Genomic DNA, 25,529 nt, shown 5'->3' with positions numbered 1-25,529 from the left:
TAAAGTTCCCAGAATAATAGCACCTATGTTAAAGATTCTCCAAGGCAGACTGATGGTCTAGAATTTTAGTCACTATGGAGAGCTAGAATATTCAGGTCTGGAGCCAAATTATCTTGAGCTATCTTTACCCCTTCAGGCCTCTTTAGTATTTTTTTTTAACTTTTTGTCTTTGTGAATTCCACATCATGTATTCTAATCCCATTTATCTCCCCATCCCCTCCAAAACCAAACAAAGAAGAGAGAGAAAGAGATGGAGAGAAACAGAAGACAGAGACAGAGAGATATCTTGCCACAGAAACTGTACTGTGTCCCATTGAGTCACACAGTTTACCCTTTAGTCCGTTCATCTTCGCTTGCAAATGCTTACCACGAGTCGTGGGTCTGGCTTAATATCGGTGGCAGAGCAGTAGCCAGCGTCCTCAAGACAGACCCCTGTGATGATCAAATTTAAACCCTTTGAGGTTGTATGAATGGAGCTCTAAATTCCACCAACCCAGACTAAGAATGTCATCAGACAGCAGCTCAGGCCCATGTCTGAGATCTTCCCCACCTTGCTGTAACCCATGTACTGATGTTGCCACCAATTATCATTAACAGTGCCTTGGCTGATGACTGCTGTTGTTCCTACGAGAACTTTATGAAATTGCTACCACACAGGCACATGGGATTTGGGATAACCTAAATCCATGTTCCTGGGCTGTAGTCACTCACATTTTGCTCAAGAATAAACTATTTCTGCCTTTGAAGCGAGATCTGCACTTAGGCACCAACAGCATTACACAAGGGATCTAAACACAAAAAGGAGGAAGAGGGGGAAAGAAACCACCTTCTTAGAAGATCACGCTAAGAGTGAAAGACGTTCTCCCTAAGATTGGGAACGAGGCAAGGATGGATGCTCTGAGCCCTCCTCAAAGCTGTACCTGAAAGTTCCAGCGAGCTCAAGACAGCAGAAACTTCTGAAACGAAGCGACACACTGGGAAAGAAGCAAAAGCCCTGGAGCCACTGATGACAGGAGTGTGTGTGCAGAGATCTTCATCTACCCAGACCCCTTGGAGCCACAGATGACAAGAGCGTGTGTCCAGAGATCTTCATCTATCCAGACCCCTTGGAGCCACAGATGACAAGAGTGTGTGTGCAGAGATCTTTATCTATCCAGACGCAATACACAGTATTGGCAAGAATGCTGTCATTGGTGCATTAACACTGGTGATCATCACGGGAGCGTAACATCATTAACACTGGTAATGGGAGTGTAACATCACCGGATCATTTTGGGAACAGCTGGTCATTTCATATGAAGTTAAACGTATCTTAACATAAGAGCCAGTAACCTTTCTCCCCAGTTAATCCAAAAGAAATAAATGAATAGTCCCAAGATTTGTATGTAAATGCTGTCATGAGCTTTACTTTTCGTCTCATTAAAATAGAAGATGGAAAGCCAAACTGGGGATATAGCTATTCAGTGGAGTTCTCTTCAGAAATAGGAAGGAGCCCACCACTTTGGCAAGCAATAACCTGGACAAATTTCACAGCCTTATGCTGATGGAAAGCAACCATTCTGAAGGATGCATTGCACATCATGTCACTTCCATAGCAAACACATGTTTAGCAACAGAAGCAGAGTGGTTGTACGGGTGTAACAGAAAGCCCTCCACGGTGATGGAGATAGTTGATGGTGTCATCACAGTGCTGGTTACAAAGGAATATTTACACTTATCAAAAGAAACTACACACTTCAAATGAGAATATTCTATTATATATAAATTGCATGTTAGTTCTCAAAAATATTTAAAAATCTAAATTATAAATCACTTAGACTTGGATTAAATATATTTTTCTTTAATCTGAATTATACTGGCAATTATCTTCATGTTTTTAAAAGCAACACAAAACCTCCTTCTAGTTCTACCAGTGTTAGACTGCTACAAATTCCCATGTAGTGGAAGTAATTCAATGAGTAATTTTTCCTTGTAAAGAATTCCAGAGTTCTCTCTACCCACATGAAAAACTGATTTGGTTCTAAGAGTTACATTAATGTTTAGACATAAATCACACTAATGAGAAACATGCTTACCAACACTTAAATATAAACAGTAGGAACATACTAGGTGCACCTATCCATAAAAACACTAGGACTAGGACATGACCCGATTTAGTAAGTTAGTAAAAGGCTAAGTGTACCCTCCTGCCACATAGAGAGAGGTGATGGCATTCGTTAGTGCTCGGCTGTTTCCGGAGGCACCTGTGAGGATATACTGCAAAGGGCAGAAGAGGTGAGGGGAACGTTCTGAAGGGTTATAAGGGTAATAAAAGTCAAAAGCCAGAAGTAGATAATGAAAGAATACAAACAACCCAATTTAATCTGATTACTTTTATTACTGTAAAAATGGCTTTGGAGTTAGTTTATTAATGAGGTATTTTTCAAATCATCCCACCAATTCCATTATGGGGGGAGGAAGGAAGAGAGAGGAGGGAGGAGGGAGGGAGAGGAGCATGTGAGGGAGAGAGGGTGTGTGTGTGTGTGTTTCTGAGAGAGAGAGAGGACAGCATGTTAAAGTGTGCACTGGAGTGTTCATCAGCCTCCTCTTAAGCATCAGCATCTTCTAAGGATGCCTCCACTCACTTAGACACAAACCACCTGTGGTTCTCAGGTGCCGGCCATCTGCATGATCATTTACAAACAGTATGGAGAGAGCTACCAAGGTATCAGTGCCAAGACTGCAAGGCAGGTACCACCCAAACCACTCCTGAAGGATGGGACCAACAGTGTTAAGGCTACCGCAGGCAATGCCAAAGACATCCGCATTCCTTCCGGAATTCGTTCTAATTAAATCTTTCACAGGATCTGGCAACCGTGTACCATCTTCCCTATATACTCTGCATTGTTGCTAGCCTCAAAGGCTCACATATAGGTCCATCAAAACTGGCCCTGAATCTAAATCAAAAATAGAAAATCCAAATAGCGTCTTGAGGCCCTGTGAGTACTAGTGAGCCGCTTCCACGTGAAAGTTGTCAAACTGCGCAAACTCGAAGGTGTGCGTTCCGATCGCAGCCCAGCCGTTCCCTGAGTATTTCACAGGGACGTTTTCCCACAGGACCTTGCCGTTCAACATGCCAGAGGCGAAATAACCCTGCAGGAGAGAGAAAAAGTGTCCTGTGAAAAGGTGGAAATGATCCTCCGAAGTCCATTTAAGAATGCAGCTCACATACTTGGTGGAACAAACATCTCTCTCATTCAAGACCTAGAACTGTAAAATACAATTTCATGTGTTTGAGCAAAAGTCTAAAATACAACAAAATTTTTCTGAAAGAATAAGAGGTACCTGTTTAAACAGTTCCCAAAATACATTAAACCTCGATATTTCCTGATATTCCACCCAAAACCAAACCCCCAAAACAAGGCCGTAATATTTTTATAGCAGTATTACAAAGCTTCAGACAAAAGTCCACTAAAACAGCACTGCAGTTGCACACACGGGCACTTTGGCCAAGGGAGATTCCTCGGAGTTTGCTGAGCTCAAACGTCTGCTGCAAACTGCTCTGTGCTCAAGGTCTCAATTAAGGACTGTGCACCCAGCCAGAGAAGGAATTAGCCTTCCTTTTGCTCTTTTGTGCCCACGAGGAGCATGTCACTACAAAGCCATATGGAAGGGCTGCTCCTAGGTCAGAAGAGCAGTAGTTAAACTGAACCGTGGGTCAAGTGCTGGGGGAGGAAGGAAAGCACACAGAGGTGTGATTTACTGGTAATGAGGGGAAGAAATCAAGTGTGTCTTTCTCAGAAAGTGGCCATTACATTTCCCTTACTGTCTGGCACATGGTAAATTGTAAATTTCAACCTTTATTGCCTCTGCTGCAGCACACTATGAACACACACTCAAAGGCACAGCTAGCCACCTAAAATAAGCTACTTTCAAAAGAGAAAGTGCTGGAGAGTCCAACTATTAGGCAAAACCCAGCACCAATATTTCTGTCTCAAAATTATAATGCATTGCCCTTTAATTTTCTAGATGAAGACACTGAGAGTTGGGTTGAGCAAGATTCTATGTTGAAGGCTCCAGAGGATCCAGGAAACGAATCCAAGTCACCCAGGGCCCAGGGTGAATCCATACGCCTCTGGCTACAGAAGGGCACGGCTGTCCCCCTTTCAAAGGCACTCCTGGACACCCCTGCCACTTCTAGAGCAGTGGCCATTAGCCCTGGGCCAAGGGACACACATACACAAATCATATTAGACATATGGCCTGTCCCACGGGGCCACAGTGCCTCCTGGTCCCACTCCCCAGGCTCCAGTCATTCTGGCTTCCCAGATGTTCCCTAGACAAGGCTAGACCAGCCGCCTTCTGCACCAGCTATGAGGGCTACTTAGCTTGTTCTCAGTCTCATCTACATCTAACTCAAGCAGGGCCCACTTGGCACAGTCTTCTCTAACTTCCATGACTAGAAAGCCAGAGCAAGGGAGTTATAATTTCTTCATAACTATGTCTGTACTCATTTCCAAGTTACTGACTTAGAACAAAGTTCAGCAAACCAAGGCCCCAGCCAGCTACCTATTTCCACAGTGAACTTTGATTGGCATGCAAGCATACTAATCATTCACCTCTTGTCTGCCATGGCTATCTCGTGACAACTCCAGAGTTGAGTGGCTGGAGCACCGAGCACATGGACCACAAGCCCCACTATCTCCTATCCGGCTCTTCAGGTCAAATGCTTGCCCAGTCCTGAGTGTGAAGTCCTTCATCTAGCATGACTAATCTAGAAGGTAGCTAATTCCACTTCAGAGAGTGGCAGAAGTTAATTGGTCTGCCCCAAGTCTCAAAAAAAAAAAAAAATGGTGGCAGAACTGGACTTAGGAACAGACCTTTCAGTGTTCCTCTCTTACCTACCTGGCACTATTAACAGTATTAACAGGTCATAGGATCCAGGACAGATCCCACCTCGCTATTATTCCACTTAATGAACATATATTACGCCAACTCTCAGTGACTTAAGCCTATAGACTAATGCAGCTTTCAACCCTCATCCGAGAAGCTTCCTTTTGCAGCAGATGGTGATTAACACACAGACTCACAACTGGGCTAGGTGTAGAGAATGTTCCACCCTAAAGAGAGCACCTACATCACACCCATCCTCCCAAGGATCAGGGACCATGCAGAAGAGGAGACAGGGGTCTTATAAGGGCCAGATACAATGGGTGACTACAGGAAAATGGTTTTCTGGACACAGCAGGACATCTAGATTATAAACTCACAGCAACTGTGACAGCATGCATGAGCCCTTTGTAAGCAGACGAACTGCCAATGTGGAGAAAAGAGGTGGGTATGAGGCCCCTCCCATCTCAGGCTGAGGAGCAACTGGCAACTGACAACCACACTGAGGGGAAGCTTAAGTTTTCTTAAAGCATGTGGCCCCTGATAGACAGAACATGCTCAAAGGGATAGTCACACACTCAAGAGGATGTGGGCAATGTAAATTAGATATGATAGATTAAAGAAAGAAGAAGAAGACACAAAGTCATGTGGGTAGGGAAGAGGTTAGATCTGGTAGGAGATGGGCGGTGAATATACCAAACTACACTATAGAAAATTCTCAAAAATAATTTAAAAATAATTGCAATTAAAAAGAAATAAATGCAATTCTTCTTGTAAATGCCTGTCTCCACCAATCACACCACATAAACATTCAGGAACTATGTTTGGGATCATTCTATCAAAGAACAACTAAAACCAATTATGCCATTAAGAATGGTATGATCAAATAAACTAACCACACCCTAACTAGATCCTCAAGTCTACTAATAAAGAGCTTAAAAATCAGAATTCTCATTTTCAGTGGTTGAATGGATACCAAGTAAAACATTTTAAGTTTTTTTCAGTCTCAATTTTAATTTCTATTTATAACCTAAGCGAAGGTATGAAAGGACCACTAGGGAAGAGACACTTTCCCACACAGCATCCTTCGGGAGCACTGTCAGCCAGCACCGCATGATCAACCAAGGATGCTGATGCTACTAGGGAAGAGACACTTTCCTACACAGCATCCTTCAGGAGCACTGTCAGCCAGCACCGCGTGATCAACCAAGGATGCTGATGCTACTAGGGAAGAGACACTTTCCCACACAGCATCCTTCGGGAGCACTGTCAGCCAGTACTGTGTGATCAACCAAGGATGCTGATGCTGATGCTTAGATCCCCTTTCTCCCATGGTCACTCCAGTATCAGCTCTAACATAGACCAGCAGGGATAAGCTTCTATGGCCTTGCTACTCTGGCGGGTTCTATTTACACTCTTGGTTCAAGAACATCGAGAACAGCTAGTTCAGCTGCTCACTTAACCAATTACGCCTCAATCTAAAAGACAAAAAAAAAAAAAACAAGTTAAAAGAAAACAGGGTCTAAAAAGTCAGCTTCTGGGTCTCTCTGACACAGCACTCCATCTGTGGACAGAGGCTTTATGACTCCACAGCAGACTCCCCCATTCCATCATTTCTACCCTTCTACGTATTTTCTAACAGAAAACTCTAGAAAGTTACACATTTTATTTTCACTCTTTCTTGTCGGCAATACTTACCTTAATGCTTAGGCGGAGTGTATACCATCTTTTCGCTGTAATGTCAGCATGTCCTGAAGTATATGTGATCCATCCACCTGTAACACAGAACAATCTCTCAGCTGGGCTACGTGTAAAACCTAAATCTCAGGGTCATACAGCTCTGGGAGCTTCGGAAATGGTACCTGTGTGTAGTTAAGTCTGCCTTAGGGAAGCACTGTCCCTTCCTTTCCAGATCTGTAAGTGACTTCCAAGGACAATTCCTCACTCAGCTACACACTACACAAGCCTGTTCTGAGACTGTATTCTACACTGCAGAACATACGTGTATTCACAGCAAAATAAATGAGATAAACTTAAAAACCAACCATGTCTGACATATCAGCATGTAAACCCACAGATACACTTATATCTGAATGGGGCAGTCCAAGGCTACTGGAGACTATCAGCTAGTAGATAGGCTTCCATGAAAACAGCATCAATTACACCAGAGAGAGAATCAAATATGCTAGCTTTCCACTTAGGGCATCTGAATGTCTGGAAGAAACCTAGGGTTAGACATCAAGAGGTGACTTCGAACTACAGCAGTGGGTACTGAAGATGCAGGTTGAAATTCCTAGTTCTGGCTCCACCACTAACTGGTTTTGGGGACTTTGGGACAAGCAATCCATGTATCAACGAGGTACGTCCTAGATGGGCCACACTATGGCAATATCCTTACCACCTGTTACTCTCTATTATTTTATCTCCAGAGTTGGAACAAAGAGCAGAAAATTATAAAATAAAAAAAAATGTCACTAATGTGGTAAGCCAAGAGACTGAGAATTAAGAAGTTACCACCACAAGACCTCATGTCACTGCAGCTGTGTGACCTAAGTGCAATCCAGTGTCAACAGGCATCTAGGCCCCCACTCGGCATTAAGAGCTGTTCCACATAGGCCATTGCTACTGAGACAGATGCCAGAGAGAAAAGGCAAACTCCTCCCCAGCATTCCATGTATTAGGGGATAGGAGTCTCCGTGCTAAGAGGCTCAGCCTGCCCCTTGGTTTCCATAAGAACGAATACTTCCAGTCTTCCAAGAGGCTCCCCAGTGTTCTCCCTCCATCACTACCTCACCCGGGTCCTCACAAGCTCACCCTCACAGCGCTGCACACCCCGAGCACACAACCCTTCCTACTGTTCCTTCTCATTGCTGAGCTGCCCTCCTCCACACTAACTAAATAGCTGTGATTCCGAATGGCTCGGGACTTGACACACGTTGAAATTCTTCCCCCTAGACACACAGGCTCCAGGTAAGTCCTGACCCATTGAGATGTGTCATTTACCCAGGTCAGCTGTGACTCTGTAAGATCCATTTGCGAAAATCCAGAAGAAAACTCCTGTAGCCGTCCTCACCAAAATGCCCCCTTTGGTCACCCTTCCAGCGATGAACACGCCCCCTCTCTGAGGGGTCTCTATGTAGACATCACACTGCACAGTCATGTTGGTCCTGCAGGATCAAAGAATCAATTACCTCTGCATTCATGGTACCAACCCAGCGGTAACAAGCCACTTCATAGTAAATGTCTCCTGTCCTCAGTTGAAAGAGTAACTGGCTCTGTCTGAACGGGTAGCGAGGATGGGCTTCAAGAATCCTCACTGATGGCTGTTTCTAGTTTTACACGATTAAGCTAACCAACTTTGTTGATTCTTTGAGTGTGTTGGTGGACAGTGTTTACTAGTTTTAGGCACTGGAACGGTATGCTACTTGCCTTCCTATACTAAAGCAGTTTGGCATCGTGTAGTGTGATACTGAATGAGGCACTTTCTTAGTGCATAAAGGCAAAGTTTCTGGTGAGTCTGAACAGAAAGATTTACCTACATTTATCATCAACACAGGAGGCAGCCCATGCCAGGGGTGTCTTAACTACTCTGAGGCCAATTGTACGTTTCTATCTATCAAGATTAAGAACCCCCCTTGATAATCTGACTAAATTCCATCTCTAAAAGGACAGTCGATTTGAGGGCTGTAGCGGCCCCACTCAGTTCCCAGCACTCAGACAGCAGCTCACAGCTGTCTGCACCTCCAGTTTCAGGAGAGTCGATGCCTTCTTCTGGGCTTTGCCAGCAAAATACACACATGGCACAAAGACATACATAGAGGCAAAATACCCATATATACATCAGATAAACCTCAAAACAATGAAGATAGTATTTTATGTTGATTCTGCATTAGGACCTCTGAGATATAACAGAGGGTTTGCTAACTCAGCACAATGGTATCATCTCCACGGTGCCAAATTCAGTAAGTCTGAGGTGGGACATTGAATGAGACTTCCCAGGTACTGTGATGATGCTGGCCCACAAATACCACTTTGAGAAACATTTTACCCTGCATAGGATGTCTGCCTGAGACCTGTACGGATGCAGCAAAGCACTGGTTATAGGCTCACTGGTCCATGAGGCTATCAAGGGAAGGGAAAGATTCTGCCACGCAGGAACTCTCAGAGCTCTTACAATAGCTCTCCTCTCTGTTGGCTTCCTTTGAATCATGTTACCAGGTACAGCTCTTTCCCTCTGATACAACTCTCCCACTCCAAAACATCTTCCCTGAAAACAACCCACTTCATACTAAACACCTAATAGCAAAGAGGAAGGAGAGTGTGCACATCACTGATTTAGCAAAAGCAAGACTAAGGGTGCCAGGGTACCAGGGCATCTATCTGGGAGATAAGGTGTGAGGGTATGGGGTCCAGAGCTGTGTGTCCTTTACATCTCAAAAAGCTCCTTCTGAAGTGAATTGTTCCCAGCTGAACTTTACCACTTAGGGGAGGAGGGGCAGGAGGGGAGAGGAGAGAGAGGAGAAAAGGAGAGAGAAAGAAAGACGAGAAATGAGAGAGACACAGAGACAGATAGAGACAGAGAGAAACAGAGAGACAGAGAGAGAGAGACAGAGAGAGAGAAAGAGAGAGAGAGAGAGAGAGAGAGAGAGAGAGAGAATTTGTAGGTATGTGTAATGAGAAAAGTAAAAAATACTACTTAAAGCGGGCAAAACAGAAAGTCAGCACCCTAAAATTCCATAACTAAATTCAAGGTGAAGGTACGAGTTTTGTCAATTGCATTTTAACTGGCCAAAAAATATAACTTGTGTGTTTAATATATATCTAAAGAAAAGTTTGCATGTTTAAGATTGCTTTTTAAGTAGCTTCCTAGATTAGCTTAGGTGTAATTCTACTGTTTGTCCAGCAGATGGCAACACCAGCTCAACAAATCAACTCTGATAAACTTCAAATCACAAGGTCTACAAGTAAGCACTAAATTATAATTATAATATATTATATTATCTATTATATAATCAAGTCCCAAGTATTCTCAATTCTTCCTTTAAAGTTAAATTTCTCTCACTAAAGTTATTATCAACCTGGAATAATCTGAGGTCATCTGAGTTCACACAACCATGACCTGCCTAGTAGGCTGCAAGCTCGTCACTCAGAATGGACCCAGACCAGGAGGTTAGACACTGAGGGCATCTCTCTCACACACCAATGGTAATCGCCTATAATGCTGATGGTGCTGGAAGCGTCCGCAGCCCAGGTGATAGGTCGTTGATTGAGAACTTGGCGCAGTGTGAAGCGATGCTGTCCGGGGTCTTCGTTATTTATGAAGTACTCAAACACGCCGGTCTGATCAGCGAAGTTTGGAGCTTCGCTAAAAAATGGGTAATCTGTTCAGAACACAACAAATCTTCTGCTTAGTGTCTCAGAGGCCGAGCATCAACCCCTTACCAATGTCCACCTGACTGATATCTGTGGAATATTGTGAGACACTTTCCAGTGATTTTTAAAATATAAATAATACTTAAAACCTACCAAAATTTAGACCTAAAGATGTGTGTGTGTGTGTGTGATATTTGGAGATGCCAGTACCAGAGCCCAAAGGCCTTTCTATGTCAAGCAGCTGAACATTCATGCCCTGCCACGGGAATGTGAGACCCAGCAGTGAGTGGCACAGGCGCGAGTCTCCAGTTGGGTGGAACAAGCAGTGCTGCCCTCTATAGGAGGATGCGGGTACATCACGCTGTACATCTGGACACTGTACATCGACAGCCGTCTGTTTTGGAGGCAGATTATAGAGCTACTGGACTCAACTTTGAAGCCTTCAGGTCCACCAAACACTACTGCTTGGTAAGCAAATGCCGCTGCTTGCTGGGTCCTCTAGAGATGCAAGAACAACGAGCATGCTTCTGCTTTCAGATGGTTTCCCAACGGCCCATCATCCAAGGCTTCTCCAATCACATCAGGGCAGACCCTCCTGAAGTCGCGAGGGTTAAACTCCGGCAAGCAATGAGTTGAAGCCCCTAACTCTAGCATGGCTGCCCTTAGGCACTCAGTTCCCTGGCACCGAACTAGAGACACAATGTTATTTAGCCTCCACATGAGAGAAACATGTAGGGCCAGTCAAGGAGGCGGTACCCAGCTATCATCTTATGTTTCACCCAAAAGAGCTTAGAATTATAACTTTCCTCCTCACAATGACTTCTGCATCTTTTTCTGGAACTGAAAAATACAATTTCGCCTCAAAGAACTGGAAACATTAGCTATCTTTTAACCAGATAAAACTCAAAGGGCTGAAAGGGACATCAGGACTTTGGACATCATGGTATCTGTCATTCATGCAGTCTGACGAGAAGACAGTGCTCTGCTCTGCAGAGGATGGATGGCAGGTGAGGCAGGTTAGAGACCACTCACCAACATTGAAATCATCCTTATAGCTTCTCGGGAAGGGCCGCGACTTGGGAGGCGGAGGGTAGCTGCCTTTGCGGCCTGTGGTGAGAGTGGTGAGTGTCACCAGCTCGTCCTCCTGCAGTTCCAAGGCAAAACTGCCATCGCTGTCCAGGAGCTGAAAAAGAACACGGCCCCACGTTCACGGCCAGGTGCTAGAAACCTCACGGGCGTGGGCATGGGCACAGCTTTGAAAGAAGCAAGCTTAGACAGTCATTCTGCTAGAGCTTCCTAAACACGTGGGGAAGACACAGCAACGCTAAGGCCCTCGGCATTTTCTAAGGGTGTTTTACAAGAGGGTATAGATGATATTTTGTAGAAAAGAAGTTCCAACAGAAAAGGGAGAAAGGCCAAGATGGCTGGAAGTCTCTATCCGTCAGCCGCCTCCTCCGTCGCAAGGCAAGCTCCTTGAAGCTCACGTTGGTTAGATTCATGTAACTCAGAGGCCTGCTTGTTTCTTCCAGAGCTTCACTAACAGACAAGAAGGCACAAAAGCTCCCAGACAGTTCGGCTGGTGAGCACTAGGAACCTCGCACACTTGAGAGCTAAGAACCAAAACCTGTGCACTGTACTCTCAGTTTTAGCTTCAATTACTAGGCTAGGTTTAGGTCACATGTATGACCCTAGCGACGCAGTCTTTCTAAGTTTTTCATCTCAAGGCTCCGGACACATATCTCAGAGGGCTGTTTGAGAATCAGACCAGATGTTTGAAAAGGGCCTGCTTAGCTTGCCTCAATGTATGACCAGGGAAAACACTCTCTAGAGCCCAGTTCCTGTAATAGGCACTGCCTTCTGGAAACAGAATCATGCACAAATAACGTGGGTACTGAGCTTGAGCCCATCTTTCAAACTTTAATGAGTTTTTAATCTACACTGAACTAAAGGGTTTACCATTATTTCTTGGCTTTAAGGGTAAAAAGATGCAGAACCATGGATATCCAGTGCCACATTCTGGCTCAGGATTAACGCCAGATAACATTCCTATGGGAGAAGTCAATTGTATTATACGATTTCTAGCAAATTATTATACAAGTAGAGAGTGTTCTAATGGGTATTTAATTCCTGATACTGACTAGCTAATTGTCAGAACATTATTATTAAAAACACAGCAGATAAAGTCAGTTCAATGATGTGATATGCTTGCTTGGGCCAGTTCACTCTTTGCAACCTTCCCTGGGGAACTACCAAGGATCAAACACCTCTGGACTAAAACAAGGCATAGCCCCAGTCTGAAGGTAGCCAAAGTCTGGGAGGGGAGGGATATTTAATGAGATCCACATAGAGTCCTGCACTGGGTCAGGTGAGCAAGGCTTCAAAGAAACAGACACTTGAGCTGACATATCTTCAGAGATACGATGGAAGCCAGTTTAGGAGTTTACTCTGTTAGGAGAGGCCAACTACTGAGATCTGCCTCTGGAAGGGAAAGCTATCTTCCAGCGCCTGAGAGGACAGCGGTGGTCACATGACAGGACAGTGATGGTCACATGGGTAATGTGGACTGGTGGGGAAGGATTGCAGGCACATCGCTCTAGCAGCAGGGCCATGGCTTGCCCTGAGACTCAGACTGGAGTCTGTTGAAACCGTGGGCAGTTTCTGAACAATGAGGCATAATGAAGAGCGGATACAGGCAGCGGGGAGAACAAGAAACAATGGCGAATAAGAGAAAACACAGAGGGCAGACCAGGACCGAGGGAAACAACCTCAAAGGAGACCTACATGGCTCACTTGGGCGGCCAGACAACAGTGGACACATCCACCAATATAAACAAGTGCTAATACAGCTACGAATACACAAGGTTTTCACACCTTACTCAGGATTTCTGTTTAAGAAAAATATAGAGAGATGTTTATCTCTACCGCCCTGCTGCCATAAAATCAACGTCACTTTTAATTCATCGATCACATTTGTTCCTTTTTACTATTGTAATGCCCCAAATGGAGGAATCAATTTTAAGACTACCCATAGAGAGTCCAGTTGTTTGAAATGAAGCCTCTCCGATGGTCCTCTAAGCTTGGTATACCACACCTGGAGCTCTTGTATTTCTCTCTGGGAAGAAAAGACAAGAAAGCACACTTGAGAGATTCATCACATCCTGGAATCAGTCTCTCATCCTGCTGCGGAAAGAACTGTCTCAAGGTTAACACAGTAACACTTTCAGAAACAGGAAGACAGGCTCAGGCAACGCTTTCGTTTCCTACGAACACTAGTCACTGAGTAAAGCAGGCACCACCAGCAACAAACGCCCACGTTAAAGAACCTGCACGATTGTCCTCTTCTGGCTTTGTTTCAGTGGAGACATTCCGGAGAAACCCGAGGAAGACCAGCACAGCCCTAGAGACACTGACTTGCATTGTTAGGGAACCAAATCAGCCTGGATCGGTACAATACTCAACTGGGCATGCTCAGAAGCGCTCCTGCCATCTTCCGCTTTTGAGTATTTGTTAAGCAGGTCTACTAGTGAATCTGTCTACTGCTTTTCCTGATTAAGCCACCACCTTAAACTGAGAGTCCTTGGGAACAACGGGCTTTCCTCTGTGACTGTGGCCAGGGTCCCAGAAGAAGACTGCCATGCTTCCTTTCACAGGAGAGAGCACTACAGACAATAAATCTCCCTACCCTGTTAGCTCATTGCATTAACACCTGAGAATGCTGGCAAATGTCAATCACAGGTCTTAGTGCCTTGGCCTCCCAATGTAAGAAGCTTTGTTAAACATTTAATTACTTTAAAATGTCTTTACTTATTATTAGAGAATCTTACCTTGTTTTCTTCTGCCTTCTTGTGTTACTGACATCCATATAAAATTAAACTTCTTCAAAGGTAATCATTATGTTATAAATTTTTTCCTTCAAAGTATATAATATTATGGTAAATGCAAAAATGCTAACCAAAAACTGAAGATCCAGTATGAATAATTAATAATGTCCTAAAAGTATCTTAAATTATTCTTTATATTTTAATAATTATCATTAATTATAATTATTATATATTATAGTAATTTCTCTCAAGTCAGTAAATCCTGAGTGTCACATTTGACAATGGCAATAATTCTAGACATATATAAGAAATAGACTCAGCTGGGCAGTGGTGGCGCACGCCTTTAATCCCAGCACTCGGGAGGCAGAGGCAGGCGGATCTCTGTGAGTTCGAGGCCAGCCTGGTCTACAAGAGCTAGTTCCAGGACAGGAACCAAAAAGCTACGGAGAAACCCTGTCTTGAAAAAAAAATTAAAAAAAAAAAAGAAATACTCATCTTTCAAAAGAATTCATGAGGAAATGTATCTCCATGCTCACAGTTGGGCCACACGGAAAGCACCAGACCCACATAATTTTTAACAACGTGGTAAAGAAACATTTCAAGTGGCATCTTAGGGCTTCTAAGCAATAACCGCCACACGTAGCTGGGCTGTCTTAACATCTCTGAACGTCTTCGTCATATGCTTTAGATAAATACGTGGGTGGCATGAGCTTGCAATACAAAAAAATAAACATGTAGCTTTTGGCTTGATTCTGGAGATAGCTGTTCAATAGCAAAAAGCCTAGATCAGTGCCTCTTTCTGAAGCCTTCCAGCTTCCTGGAATAGGACGTTTAATCAAATACAGAATGCAGCCATTCCACTCTGTGTGCTTTGTGAGCAAGCTCACCTTTGCTAGGACGCTTAATCAAATACAGAATGCAGCCATTCCACTCTCTGTGCTTTGTGAGCAAGCTCACCTTTGCTAGGACGCTTAATCAAATACAGAATGCAGCCAGTCCACTCTGTGTGCTTTGTGAGCAAGCTCACCTTTGCTAGGATGTTCAATCAAATACAGAATGCAGCCATTCCCCTCTGTGCTTTGTGAGCAAGCTCACCTTTGCTAGGATGCTTAATCAAATACAGAATGCAGCCATTCCACTCTCTGTGCTTTGTGAGCAAGCTCCCGTTTGCTAGGAGTTACAGAAACTAACCGCTTTTTTATTACAATTAGTAGATGTTTTGTCTTCTTTTATATTAATAAATTTTGTTCTCTTAATTTTATGAGTGTATACAATGAATTCTTGTTGGTCTCCCCTTATCCTCTCAAATCCTCACCCCCAGCTCTGCTGGCTGCCTAATAATTCTCTGGTATAAAAACTTATTCTGTGACATCACTCGTAAAAAAGCACACTGGCTTCTTCCATTTCAACTTTAATAAGAGGTTTAAAAAAATTGATGACTTTGGGTATTTTTGTTTAATTGGGCTTTGTTTATTTGTTTTTCAGTATGGAATACTCTAAGCTTTAGAGTTTGAAAATTTCTTACCAGATGGTGGATGCTATATGCTTTTAATCCCAGAACTCAGAGGCAGAGGCAGGCAGATCTTTGTGAGGTCAAAGCCAGCCTGGTCTACAGAGTGAGTTGCAGGACAGCTGGGGCTGTTATACAGAGAAACCCTGTCTCAAAAAAAAAAAAAAAAAAAAAGAAGAAGAAGAAGAAGAAGAAGAAGAAGAAGAAGAAGAAGAAGAAGAAGAAGAAGAAGAAGAAAGGAGGAGAAGGGAGGGAGAGAGAGAGAGACAGAAAGAAAGAAAGAAAGAAAGAAAGAAAGAAAGAAAGAAAGAAAGAAAGAAAGAAAGAAAGAAAGGAAGAAAGAAAGAAAAGAAAGAAAGATGAAAAATCCCTTAGGTCACAGAATTGATCTTAGATCACCAATAACAGGTTTCCTACAAAGGACTTTTTAAAATCCCACAGGCAGCTTTATCGGGTACTGGCCTCTGTTTTTGTTTGTGAAGGTCAGAAGGTCAGAAGAGGCTGGGGATGTGGCTCAGCTGGTGGCGGGTTCGCCCTGAAGCAGGTGCACTGGCACAGGGCTGTGGTCCCAGCACTCAGCAGGAAAAGGTGAGATGCTCAGGAGTTTGTGGTCATCCTCCACTGTGCAGTGAGACCAGGCTAGACCAGCTATTACAAAAGACTATTATTAAAAAGGGAAATGCAGGAGATACAAGGCACCAGGACAGGTTCCATTTGTATACAAATTCTTAGTAATTCTATAATACAAGGCTTCACTTAAGAATTGATGGTCTGTAATATAACACAGAATTTTCATAAATTTGTAAAGATTTATTTTATGTGTTTATTTCTGTATGTTCACATGTGGGACATTTGAAGGCCAAAAGAAGGCATGAGATCCTCTGTAGCTAGAGTTATATGTAGTTGTGAGTTATTTGACAGAGGTGCAGAAAATCCGGCTCCAATCTTTAGGGAAAGCAGCAAGCGCTCTTAACCACTAGGCCATCTGTCTAACCCTAACACAAATTTTGAAAGCAAAATGAAAGTCAAACATATGTACTTACCAAAGATCCCTTGAGAGTGAAGGTGGCCAGCTGACGTGAGACATTATAATACGGTAGGTATGGCCGTATACACAGGGAGTGTTTATGACTCTGAGAGAAGAAGAGTCATGTAAGTTATCCAAATAATATACACACTATATTGTGGGGGAAACTTTACATAATCGATGCTTGAAGAGTAGCAAAAGAAGCAAACATTTTTAACAAATTTGAATTTATTTCAAACTATAAAAAATACATCCCTAACATAACCTTAATGAGGGTGTGCCTGGCCAAAGCTTAGAAAGAGGAAATGACCCTAATAGCAAGTTAAATACATAGAAACCGATCCAGAGAACAAGAACCATAAATAAAATAAATATAACGGGTGATATATATATATATATATATATATATATATATATATATACTGTCCTCTTTTCTTCTCTTCACTCTTAAAAAATCATCTAAAGTAATAATTTCACAGCATTCTGTTCTCTTCCTGTTGGAAATGTGATGTGTATAATTAAAAAATGGGAAAACATAAAAGTCTAAAAAAAATGAAAAGGCACCTGCATCTGCCCAGGACAAAGGAAACTGAAGTCTAAAGTGGTCCTGAAGCAGTAAGGTATGGGCGGTGAATTCTGAAACCATTACTAAGATGCAACTCCCAAAAGTATAGTGAAAAAATCATTAAATGAACAGAATGAAGCCTCAGAAAGCACTCACTGAATGTGGGAAAAAATGGCAGAGGAGGAATACAAAATAGAAACAAATCATGACTGTGGAAAACAAAGATCACAAGGCAAAAATAAATTCAACCATAGCAACACTAGTGCTTATCCAACAATCGAACCACAATGCCAGGCAAGTTTAAGAAAAGCAAGATCCAACTATGTGCTTTTGAAAAGGAGATAAGCTTTACATTCAAAGAAACAGGGTGAAAACAATGATTAAGGGAGATAAATACACTAACAGATGCCACCAAAAAAGTAGCAATGACAAAAAGAAAAAATCAATTTTAAAACAAAAGAAAAAATAAAAACAGTGAGAAAATTTAATGCCAGAAGTCAATACATTAAAATATCTGAAGACCAAGAAAATCTCAAAATAGAAGACAAAAAACTAACAGAAGAGAGTAGAATTGTAGACAATTCTACAGAGATTTTACTTGTCACAAGTCACAACAGAGAAATGAACACAAACAACCAAATAGATCTAAGAAAGAGTTGTGTGGAACTCCACAGGCAACAAGGCACCTAGTCTGCTCCAGTGCAGTGTTCAGGATGGCCCACGGGCAAGGCAACGGCTGCAGCTCCTCTCAGGAACACCGGAGTACGCTCTCCAATCAGAATGGGATGAGATGAAGCATCAACAATGAAAGTTGCAAATTTCACAGAAACACAAATATAAAGATACCTTGGTACTGAGCGATGAAGTCGAGAAATAAATCACAAGGACAATAAAAAACATATACTTTGTGATCAAAAATGTTAAAACGAAACAGAAAAGGGATAAAGTACACTAAAGCACCGCCTACAGAGGAAGTGAAGCCGATTCATGTTTATATATTTGAGGTTCAAAGGAATAACCTTGACTTCTACTTTAAGAAGTTTTCAGAAGAACAAAGCAAATTCATAGGGGGGAAATGAAGACACTAAATACTGGTGTGAAATACTGCAACAAAGAAAATAAACAAAAATAATATTATTCCCTCGGAAAGATAAATAAACCTTTAGAAGACCAACCAGAAGAAAGAGACACGACTTGGGTGACTAAGGTTGGGACCAAAAGAGGAACATTAGGAACATTCCTACCAGCATTATCTGAGTAGAAAAGGAACTAAACATAGGCCTCTGTGTTAAACAACACAGATCAGAAGGACAAGAAAGACAGAAAAACAGAAAATCCCAACGCTTCTGAAAACATAATATCTGAACAGACCTACAATGAGTGAAAAGATCCTTAAACTCATGAAGGAACATCCTGGGGCCAGATGACATCATATATGAATTCTGTCAAACATTTGAAGAGCACCAGACCTTCAGAAATTCTCCAGAAACATTCCCAAATCATTCCATGGGGTTAGTAACTATTCCCCTACCAGAGCCAACAAGGCATCACTTGTTGGAAATCCTAGGGGATCTAGGAAGTTGAATCCAATACAGAATACAAAAACATGCAATACAGTATGACGTCAGGATGATAATCTCAGGCATGCATGGGTGGTTCCACACACAGAAGTCAGTCAGGATAATGTAGCCCACGATCAGAATGCGTAACGGGCAAAAGCAGCACGGGCATGCATGCGGGGAAACCAGAACTATGACTAAAAGGATTCAACGTGCTCCCTATAAAAGGCAAGATCCTCAACCTGAAGTTTTACACACTGACGCAACACCAGCAGCTAAGAGCACACTCTAAAGTGATTTTTTTTTCTAGATCAGCCGCAGGGCAGGACAACTGGGCAAACAAAGGAAACACAAAGTTTCTAGAATGATAATGGGAGGACGACCGGGAGGACTAAAGGAATCTTACTTATTGGTGTGCTCATTTAAACAAAATCCTCTAGTAATCCACAGAAAGAACTGGTTGTGAGGACAAGATCAATACATAAGAATCAACTGCATTTCTACACATGAGAAATGAACACTCTGAAAATAAAATTGAGACAACCTATTTATAGTAAGATTTGAAAGAATAAAACACCCAGCAATATTAATAATAAACAAATCAATAAAAATTTAATAATTTAACAAATAAGTTTACTAAATTAATAAAAAGAAATATGACTTCCACAATGAAAAAGACAACATATCATAGAGAAATTAAGTAAGACATAATGCACAGAAAGACCCCCGCATTTGCTGACTGGCAGGGTAGAATGCTAATGCTTCCCCATATTCATATACAGAGTAAGTAAACTATCAATCGTAGGCTGTCTGCTTGCAATAACTAATTAGCTAGTCCTAAAACTCAAGCTGAAATTCGAAGTACCCAAAATAACCAACCTTGAAATTGATCAAAGCTAAACTCGCCCATCAAACCTTCACTCAGAAGTATAGGAATTAAGATGCAATGGTAACCACTAAAGCACAAGTATAGGAAAAAAAAATTGTTAAAGATTGCTTTTCAGCACGTATGCAAAATAATCCAAGTGGAAAAATAGACTGTTCAAGACATGGTGAAAGACTAACTAGGCATGCGCGCACACACATAAATACACACACACTCAGGAAGAAGCTGAACAAATGCTAAGCACCTCAAGAAATAACAGGATCAGAAACCTAAATGTAAGACTTAAAATAATGGCAATCTTACCAAAAAATACACAAATTTAGAACATTTTTACTTCAGAGAATGCCACTAGAAAGAGAAAGACAGGTTGGGCCTAGTGACGCCAGCATTTGGGATATTGACACAGCAGGATTATGACTCTGAGATTAGCCTGGCCTACCCTGCGTATGATATAAGGATGGCAGCAAATACACAGACGCCACATGTGTCTTCTGAGGGGTGTTAGATAGAATATATGAAGAACTCTTACAATTCAAGACGAAAAATAAAAAATCCTCTTAACTGAAATGGACAGTGTAGATTTAAATAGACATTTCTCCAGTGAGGACATACAGATAGCCAGAGAGCATATGAATATACAACCAGGATCATTAGGCACTAGGAAAAGGTAAATAAAATTACAATGACACCACCTCATAGCCTGTAGAATCGTCATACAAAGATATGGACAATAATTACTAGAGAGGACGTGGTGATACTGGAAGCCTTAGGAACTGCTGGTAGCAAGGAGAAATGGCACAGGCAAGTGGCAATCTTTGCCCCATTAAAGTTACTGTTTAACTTGGCAGGTCAGGCCCGCTCCTAGCTACACCCCTAAAGGGACTGACACACACGATCCCAGGAAACCTTCCATAGGAGTGTTATCTACAGCTTTTGTAAGAAGCCACGGTAAGGATCAAGGCTGGCTATCCCAATATATCTTTAAGGATAAAGAAGTCTTAGAAACAACATGAGGAGCAAGGTAACCATCAGACCCTTTCCCCCACCTTTCTCCCAGGGAACCAGTCATAAGACTCTCAGAGAAGTGCCCTCTATGACCGGGAGAACATATGCCCTTCTTGTCTCTGAAGACCAAGTTTCTGGTGAAGTAATAGGTGCCCACTAGTTGTGGACCAACAACAGAACATTACCATGGTTTCGATGATGATGGTGAGGTTCCCCAAGCCATCAGTCAGAGCTACATAGCTTCCTCCCTTCTCTAGATGGCCAACTGTCTTCAGGTAATACCAGCCTGGTTGAGTAAACTGAGTTGTATGAGCTACAGAGAAAGAGAAGAAGACGCGAATGAGACGACTGTAAAAGAAAATAGTCTCCCGACTAGAAAGAACTGACTGGTTCTAACCAGCTGCATTCTATTTTAAGAAATCATCTCCCGACTTCATGCTTCCATTTTTTTAAATACATCAGCAGAAAAGTGTAAAGGCAGGAGGGCTTTCTGGATGACTGATGAGATTAAATCAACCTGGAAACTCAAGAAGAATGGTTGTGCGTTCCCATTCTCAAAGCACACAACTAAGTTACTCTTGCCAAGCCTTGGTCATCAGTACTTGTTCCACTCTAACAGAGCAGGGAAGAACTAAAAGAATTTTTTAAAAGGAACTTTTAAAAAGTTAATAAATGTATCTCAGAACTATTTTATGGCTTGGTGTTAAACAGATTTGTTCCTAAGTATTGTCACCTCTGAATCTGGTCCTGAAAATAAACTAAGCAATATTCCATGTTCCTACCAATGCCCCAAAGTCAGAAATTTATTATTAGAGGGTTACTTCACCTAAGTAAGAAAAACAATGCCAACAACTAAGAGGCTATCCAACCAACACATAGAAGTCTTGCTTAACTTTTCCACTATTTTGAAGAGCTACTTAAGGAATTTAAACTAATACCATGATTACAATCAGAGAATAACACACAAAAAAGAAAATTATCAAAATGTGGATTTAAATTAAAGCAAGTTGACTTAGAATTATCTTTCTTTGGAAGAAATTGGGTTTTTTAAAGACTATGGTATAATTCTGACACACAATAAATATAAATCTTAAATATTTTACTAAAATATTAAAAATTTTTCACTATTGTTATTTATCTTATTTATGAGGTTATTAGCTATTAATACGGTTATGTTCCTTTGGATGTGACTGATACTGATGAAGACCTGGATTTCACTGGAAGTACATAGATCCGACAGCTCTGTCTTTGAGCCATGAACTATGTCATGTCTAGAAAATATTTAAATTTATTTCCTCCCAGTTGTGAGAAACTCATCTTGTCCCCATTTATAATTAATCTCAAGTTGCTTTTCCTTGATGACTTTTCCTCTAAGCCGGTTCTAGCATTTACCTGGTTTCTTCCTTTCATGTGAGACACAAAATCTTCAGTATATGACCATTTTTTAATCTATATGAGAGTCATAATTTTATCTTTTCTAAAACTCATTGTTGTGGAATGATCCTTTTCTATACTGTAAATATGTGTCACCTGAATTGGTTTAATAAAAAGCTAACTGGCAGAAAGTATAGGCAGGACAACCAAACTCAGGGTGTTGGAATGAAGAAGGATGGAGCCAGAGGAGTTGCCAGCAAAGGAAGCAGGGTATATAAAAAATGAGATAACAAGCCATGAGCCACATGGTAGAGGGTAGATAAAAAAATGTGGATTAACTTAAAATGCAAGAGATAGCTAGTAAAAAGCCCAAGCTATCGGCCGAGCATTTGTAATTAATAATAAGACTATCTTGTGGTTATTTGGGAAGAAGTGGCTGCTGGGATGGGAAAACTCTACCTACAGTTCATATCTTCAAACACTTAGTAGATTTAGGGAACACTGTAAAGTCATACTATTTTACATAACATGTTTAGTTCTTTTGATTAATGATTATAATTTTATTAGTATCAAAATTAATATACTATATTCACTCACTTTAGTGCAATCAATAAAATGGAACTGATATAAAAGCATAACCCCAAAACTCCTAGACATGCTGAGCTTAGCTGAATATTTCTAACTATATTCATTCCATCAGTTATAATGATGATTTGGGATCATAAACTTACATGATTACCTCTGTCTCCATCACTGGACATCCCCGTTCCCTATGGTGCTATCTGTCCCCTCTTTATTCTCCCTTTCTAAGGGCCTGATCTTAGAAGAGCCAAGTATAAAATACAGAAAACAGTCAGGTTACCCAAAATAGTATTATGAAACACTGGCATAACTCCCTTGAAAGAGTCAAACACTTGAAGCATGGACAGTTTGATAACCTCCTTTGGTGCTTTCTGCAGAGAGAGATGGAATCTAGATATTCATACCTGATATCCAGATAGGAGCTTCTACCACATAATGCCCACTCCATGGCTCCTGGGCTGTCATCAATCCACTTCGCCCATAAGGCAATTCCTCATAGTAACTAGCCACCAAATTCCAAGCAATTGTGCTAAAACATTAAGTTGAAAAAGAAGAAACACCAAAGTACTATGTAATATAAATATTTAAACAACTGGAGTAAAAATCTCAGAATGATATGTAAGTGAACATAAACTTTTAAGTACCCCAAACAAAATATATGACGTCTCAGTTCACTCTCACCTTTAAAAATTCAGCTCAGTGCACAGCCGAGCATTTTAACAGTGAATTGGAGAATTAAAAGTAACACACACATATATATTCTTGAAAACAACATATGTATTCATGTAAAACACATGCAGACACATTTACACGCACACATTCATATGCAAGAATTCAGCCTAACCTGACATGTCAAAAATGCAAAACCAGTACAAGTAAGCGCTTTTCTATAACTGCTCTCCATGGACAGCTTTCCTAGTACCCCACCTTCACAATGTGATTTCCACCGACTTGACTTGGAGCTGCTGCAGTTTGAAAACAAGAACTGCTAGACTGGGTTCAAATCAGGACTCCACAACCTCACCTCCACTGACCGCTGTTCCCTCCCCTGTGGACTGAAGATGATGATTGCACCTGAATCACCAGGTGGCTGGGAGGATTGACTCTATTGACACAACCCCAGCCTCTATCCTCCCTCCTTCCACTAAAGTGCTAAAGTACCAACTCAGAGAGCCTGCTGGCCTGTTTGGGGCCCTTTCTTTCAGGTGAGAGACACTAACAGTTTACAGCACATACTAGCTCCAGGAGCACAGCCCTACAGCTCTCAGAAAATTCAAGCACAAAACATTATGGGTTCCTTACAGCTGATATATTAACAGCACCCACCTAAGAACTCTACTTCCCTGACCAAGTGTCCTCCCTAGACACAAAGCTACTCTGGCATGCTTAGAAAATCTAAACCTTCTTATTACCTCAATATAAAGCAAAAATAATAATGCTAATAAAACAGACACACACTATCAGTGGAGAACATCATAAGACTTCTCATGATCTGGGTCCCACATGGCTGGCATCCTCTATTTTGTTCCAAGTGTTTCCCAAACTTGGGCATCAACAGAACTGCCCTAAGTACTGACCAGATGTACAAGGACCATAGAAGTGAGCAGCTGCTTAGGAACTGCAGGATGTCTTAAGACAGGGCACAGTTAGGAAATACTTGTTTATGTGACAGAATATATGGATGTATGATAAGTATCTGGAAGTGGTGGTGGGTAGTGTATGCCTATAACTTCAGCACTCAGGAGGTTGAGCGAGAGTATAGAGAGTTCAAGGCCAGCCTAAGCAACATAGGAAGACCCTGTCTCAAAAACAAGACAAAACAAAAAGCACAAGATGTAAAAGTATACTTAACGTGAGAAAAACATCACAATACCCTGTTAAGTAAGAAGCGGCTGGCTCAACAGACCATATACCAAGGTGTCAATATATTAATTAAAAGTCTATAAAAATAAGGGGATGGGGCTGGAGAGATGGCTCAGAGGTTAAGAGAATTGTCTGCTCTTCCAAAGGTCCTGAGTTCAATTCCCAGCAACCATGTGGTGGCTTACAACCATCTGTAATGGGGTACACTCTTCTGGCCTGCAGGCATACACACAGACAAAATATTGTATGCATAATAAATACATAAAAAATAAGGGGATGTTTTAAGGACCATTATTTCAAGATGGCAACATTAAAGGCAGATTTGTCTCACTTGGTACTCATCTTCATTTTCTCAATGTCTGCAAAGAACATGCATTATCCTAATACGAACAAGCAACCACAAAAGTATGCATATTGGCTTGCTTTTATTAGACTTACAATTATCTTATAAGGCTAACTAGAATCTAATTACTCCTCAGCTTTCATCAAATCATTTAGGAAATGTTCCCTTTAAGGATAAAAGAGACTGTGTTGTTTTTACAAACTTGGTTTTGGAAGAATTAGATAAAGTTAAGAGATCCCATAAGGACTCAGCCACTCAACATGAACGTGGGTACCAACGAAAGGCTACTACCTTGGTTTCTTGTTTGTTTGTTTGTTTGTTTGTTTGTTTGTTTGTTTGTTTGTTTGTTTTAAAGGTAGCTATGAAAAGAAGCTGAGTTAATAATTCCACATTAAAAGAGGCAGGGACCAAAACTGCTAAATAGAATGCACAGACCTGTGCTATATCTTCCTTAAAATAAATAAAAGTTACAAATGACATTTTAAAAATATGAATAAAGACTAAGAATTAGAAATATTTTATATGCTCATATTTATGAAAATAATATAAAAATATGAGAAAATATCCTAATGCTCTGGAGATACACACTAAAATATGAAGGTATGAAATGACACAAAGTAATTTAAAATATATGCAAATTATCAAAGATCATTGCTCTGCCTGAGTAGACTGTACCTCAATGAAAACATTAGTTAATACAGACTCTTCTCAAACATAAATTGTCAAATTCATGCATAAAAGGAGGCATAAAT

The 25,529-nt window shown here is 41.4% G+C and overlaps 1 protein-coding gene across 1 annotated transcript in view; it reads right to left on the bottom strand.

The window, feature by feature from the left end:
• Positions 1 to 1,347: 1,347 nt before the first annotated feature.
• Positions 1,348 to 25,529, bottom strand: part of Galc (galactosylceramidase) — a 49,538-nt gene continuing 25,356 nt past the window's right edge. Inside the window, exons 9-17 of the mRNA XM_057783119.1 lie at positions 22,976 to 23,100; positions 20,801 to 20,928; positions 16,617 to 16,706; positions 13,268 to 13,354; positions 11,275 to 11,425; positions 10,070 to 10,250; positions 7,873 to 8,036; positions 6,568 to 6,644; positions 1,348 to 3,132 (exon numbers count right to left, since the gene is read on the bottom strand). Of these exons, the coding sequence (XP_057639102.1) occupies positions 2,986 to 3,132; positions 6,568 to 6,644; positions 7,873 to 8,036; positions 10,070 to 10,250; positions 11,275 to 11,425; positions 13,268 to 13,354; positions 16,617 to 16,706; positions 20,801 to 20,928; positions 22,976 to 23,100 (1,150 nt within the window). The 3' untranslated portion in view covers positions 1,348 to 2,985. The remainder of the gene's footprint in view (positions 3,133 to 6,567; positions 6,645 to 7,872; positions 8,037 to 10,069; positions 10,251 to 11,274; positions 11,426 to 13,267; positions 13,355 to 16,616; positions 16,707 to 20,800; positions 20,929 to 22,975; positions 23,101 to 25,529) is intronic.

Source organism: Chionomys nivalis, chromosome 10 (assembly GCF_950005125.1).
Source record: "Chionomys nivalis chromosome 10, mChiNiv1.1, whole genome shotgun sequence".
NCBI lineage: Eukaryota > Metazoa > Chordata > Mammalia > Rodentia > Cricetidae > Chionomys > Chionomys nivalis.
The sequence above is the reverse complement of the archived record's forward strand: the minus strand, read 5'-3'. Positions and strand labels throughout refer to the sequence as shown.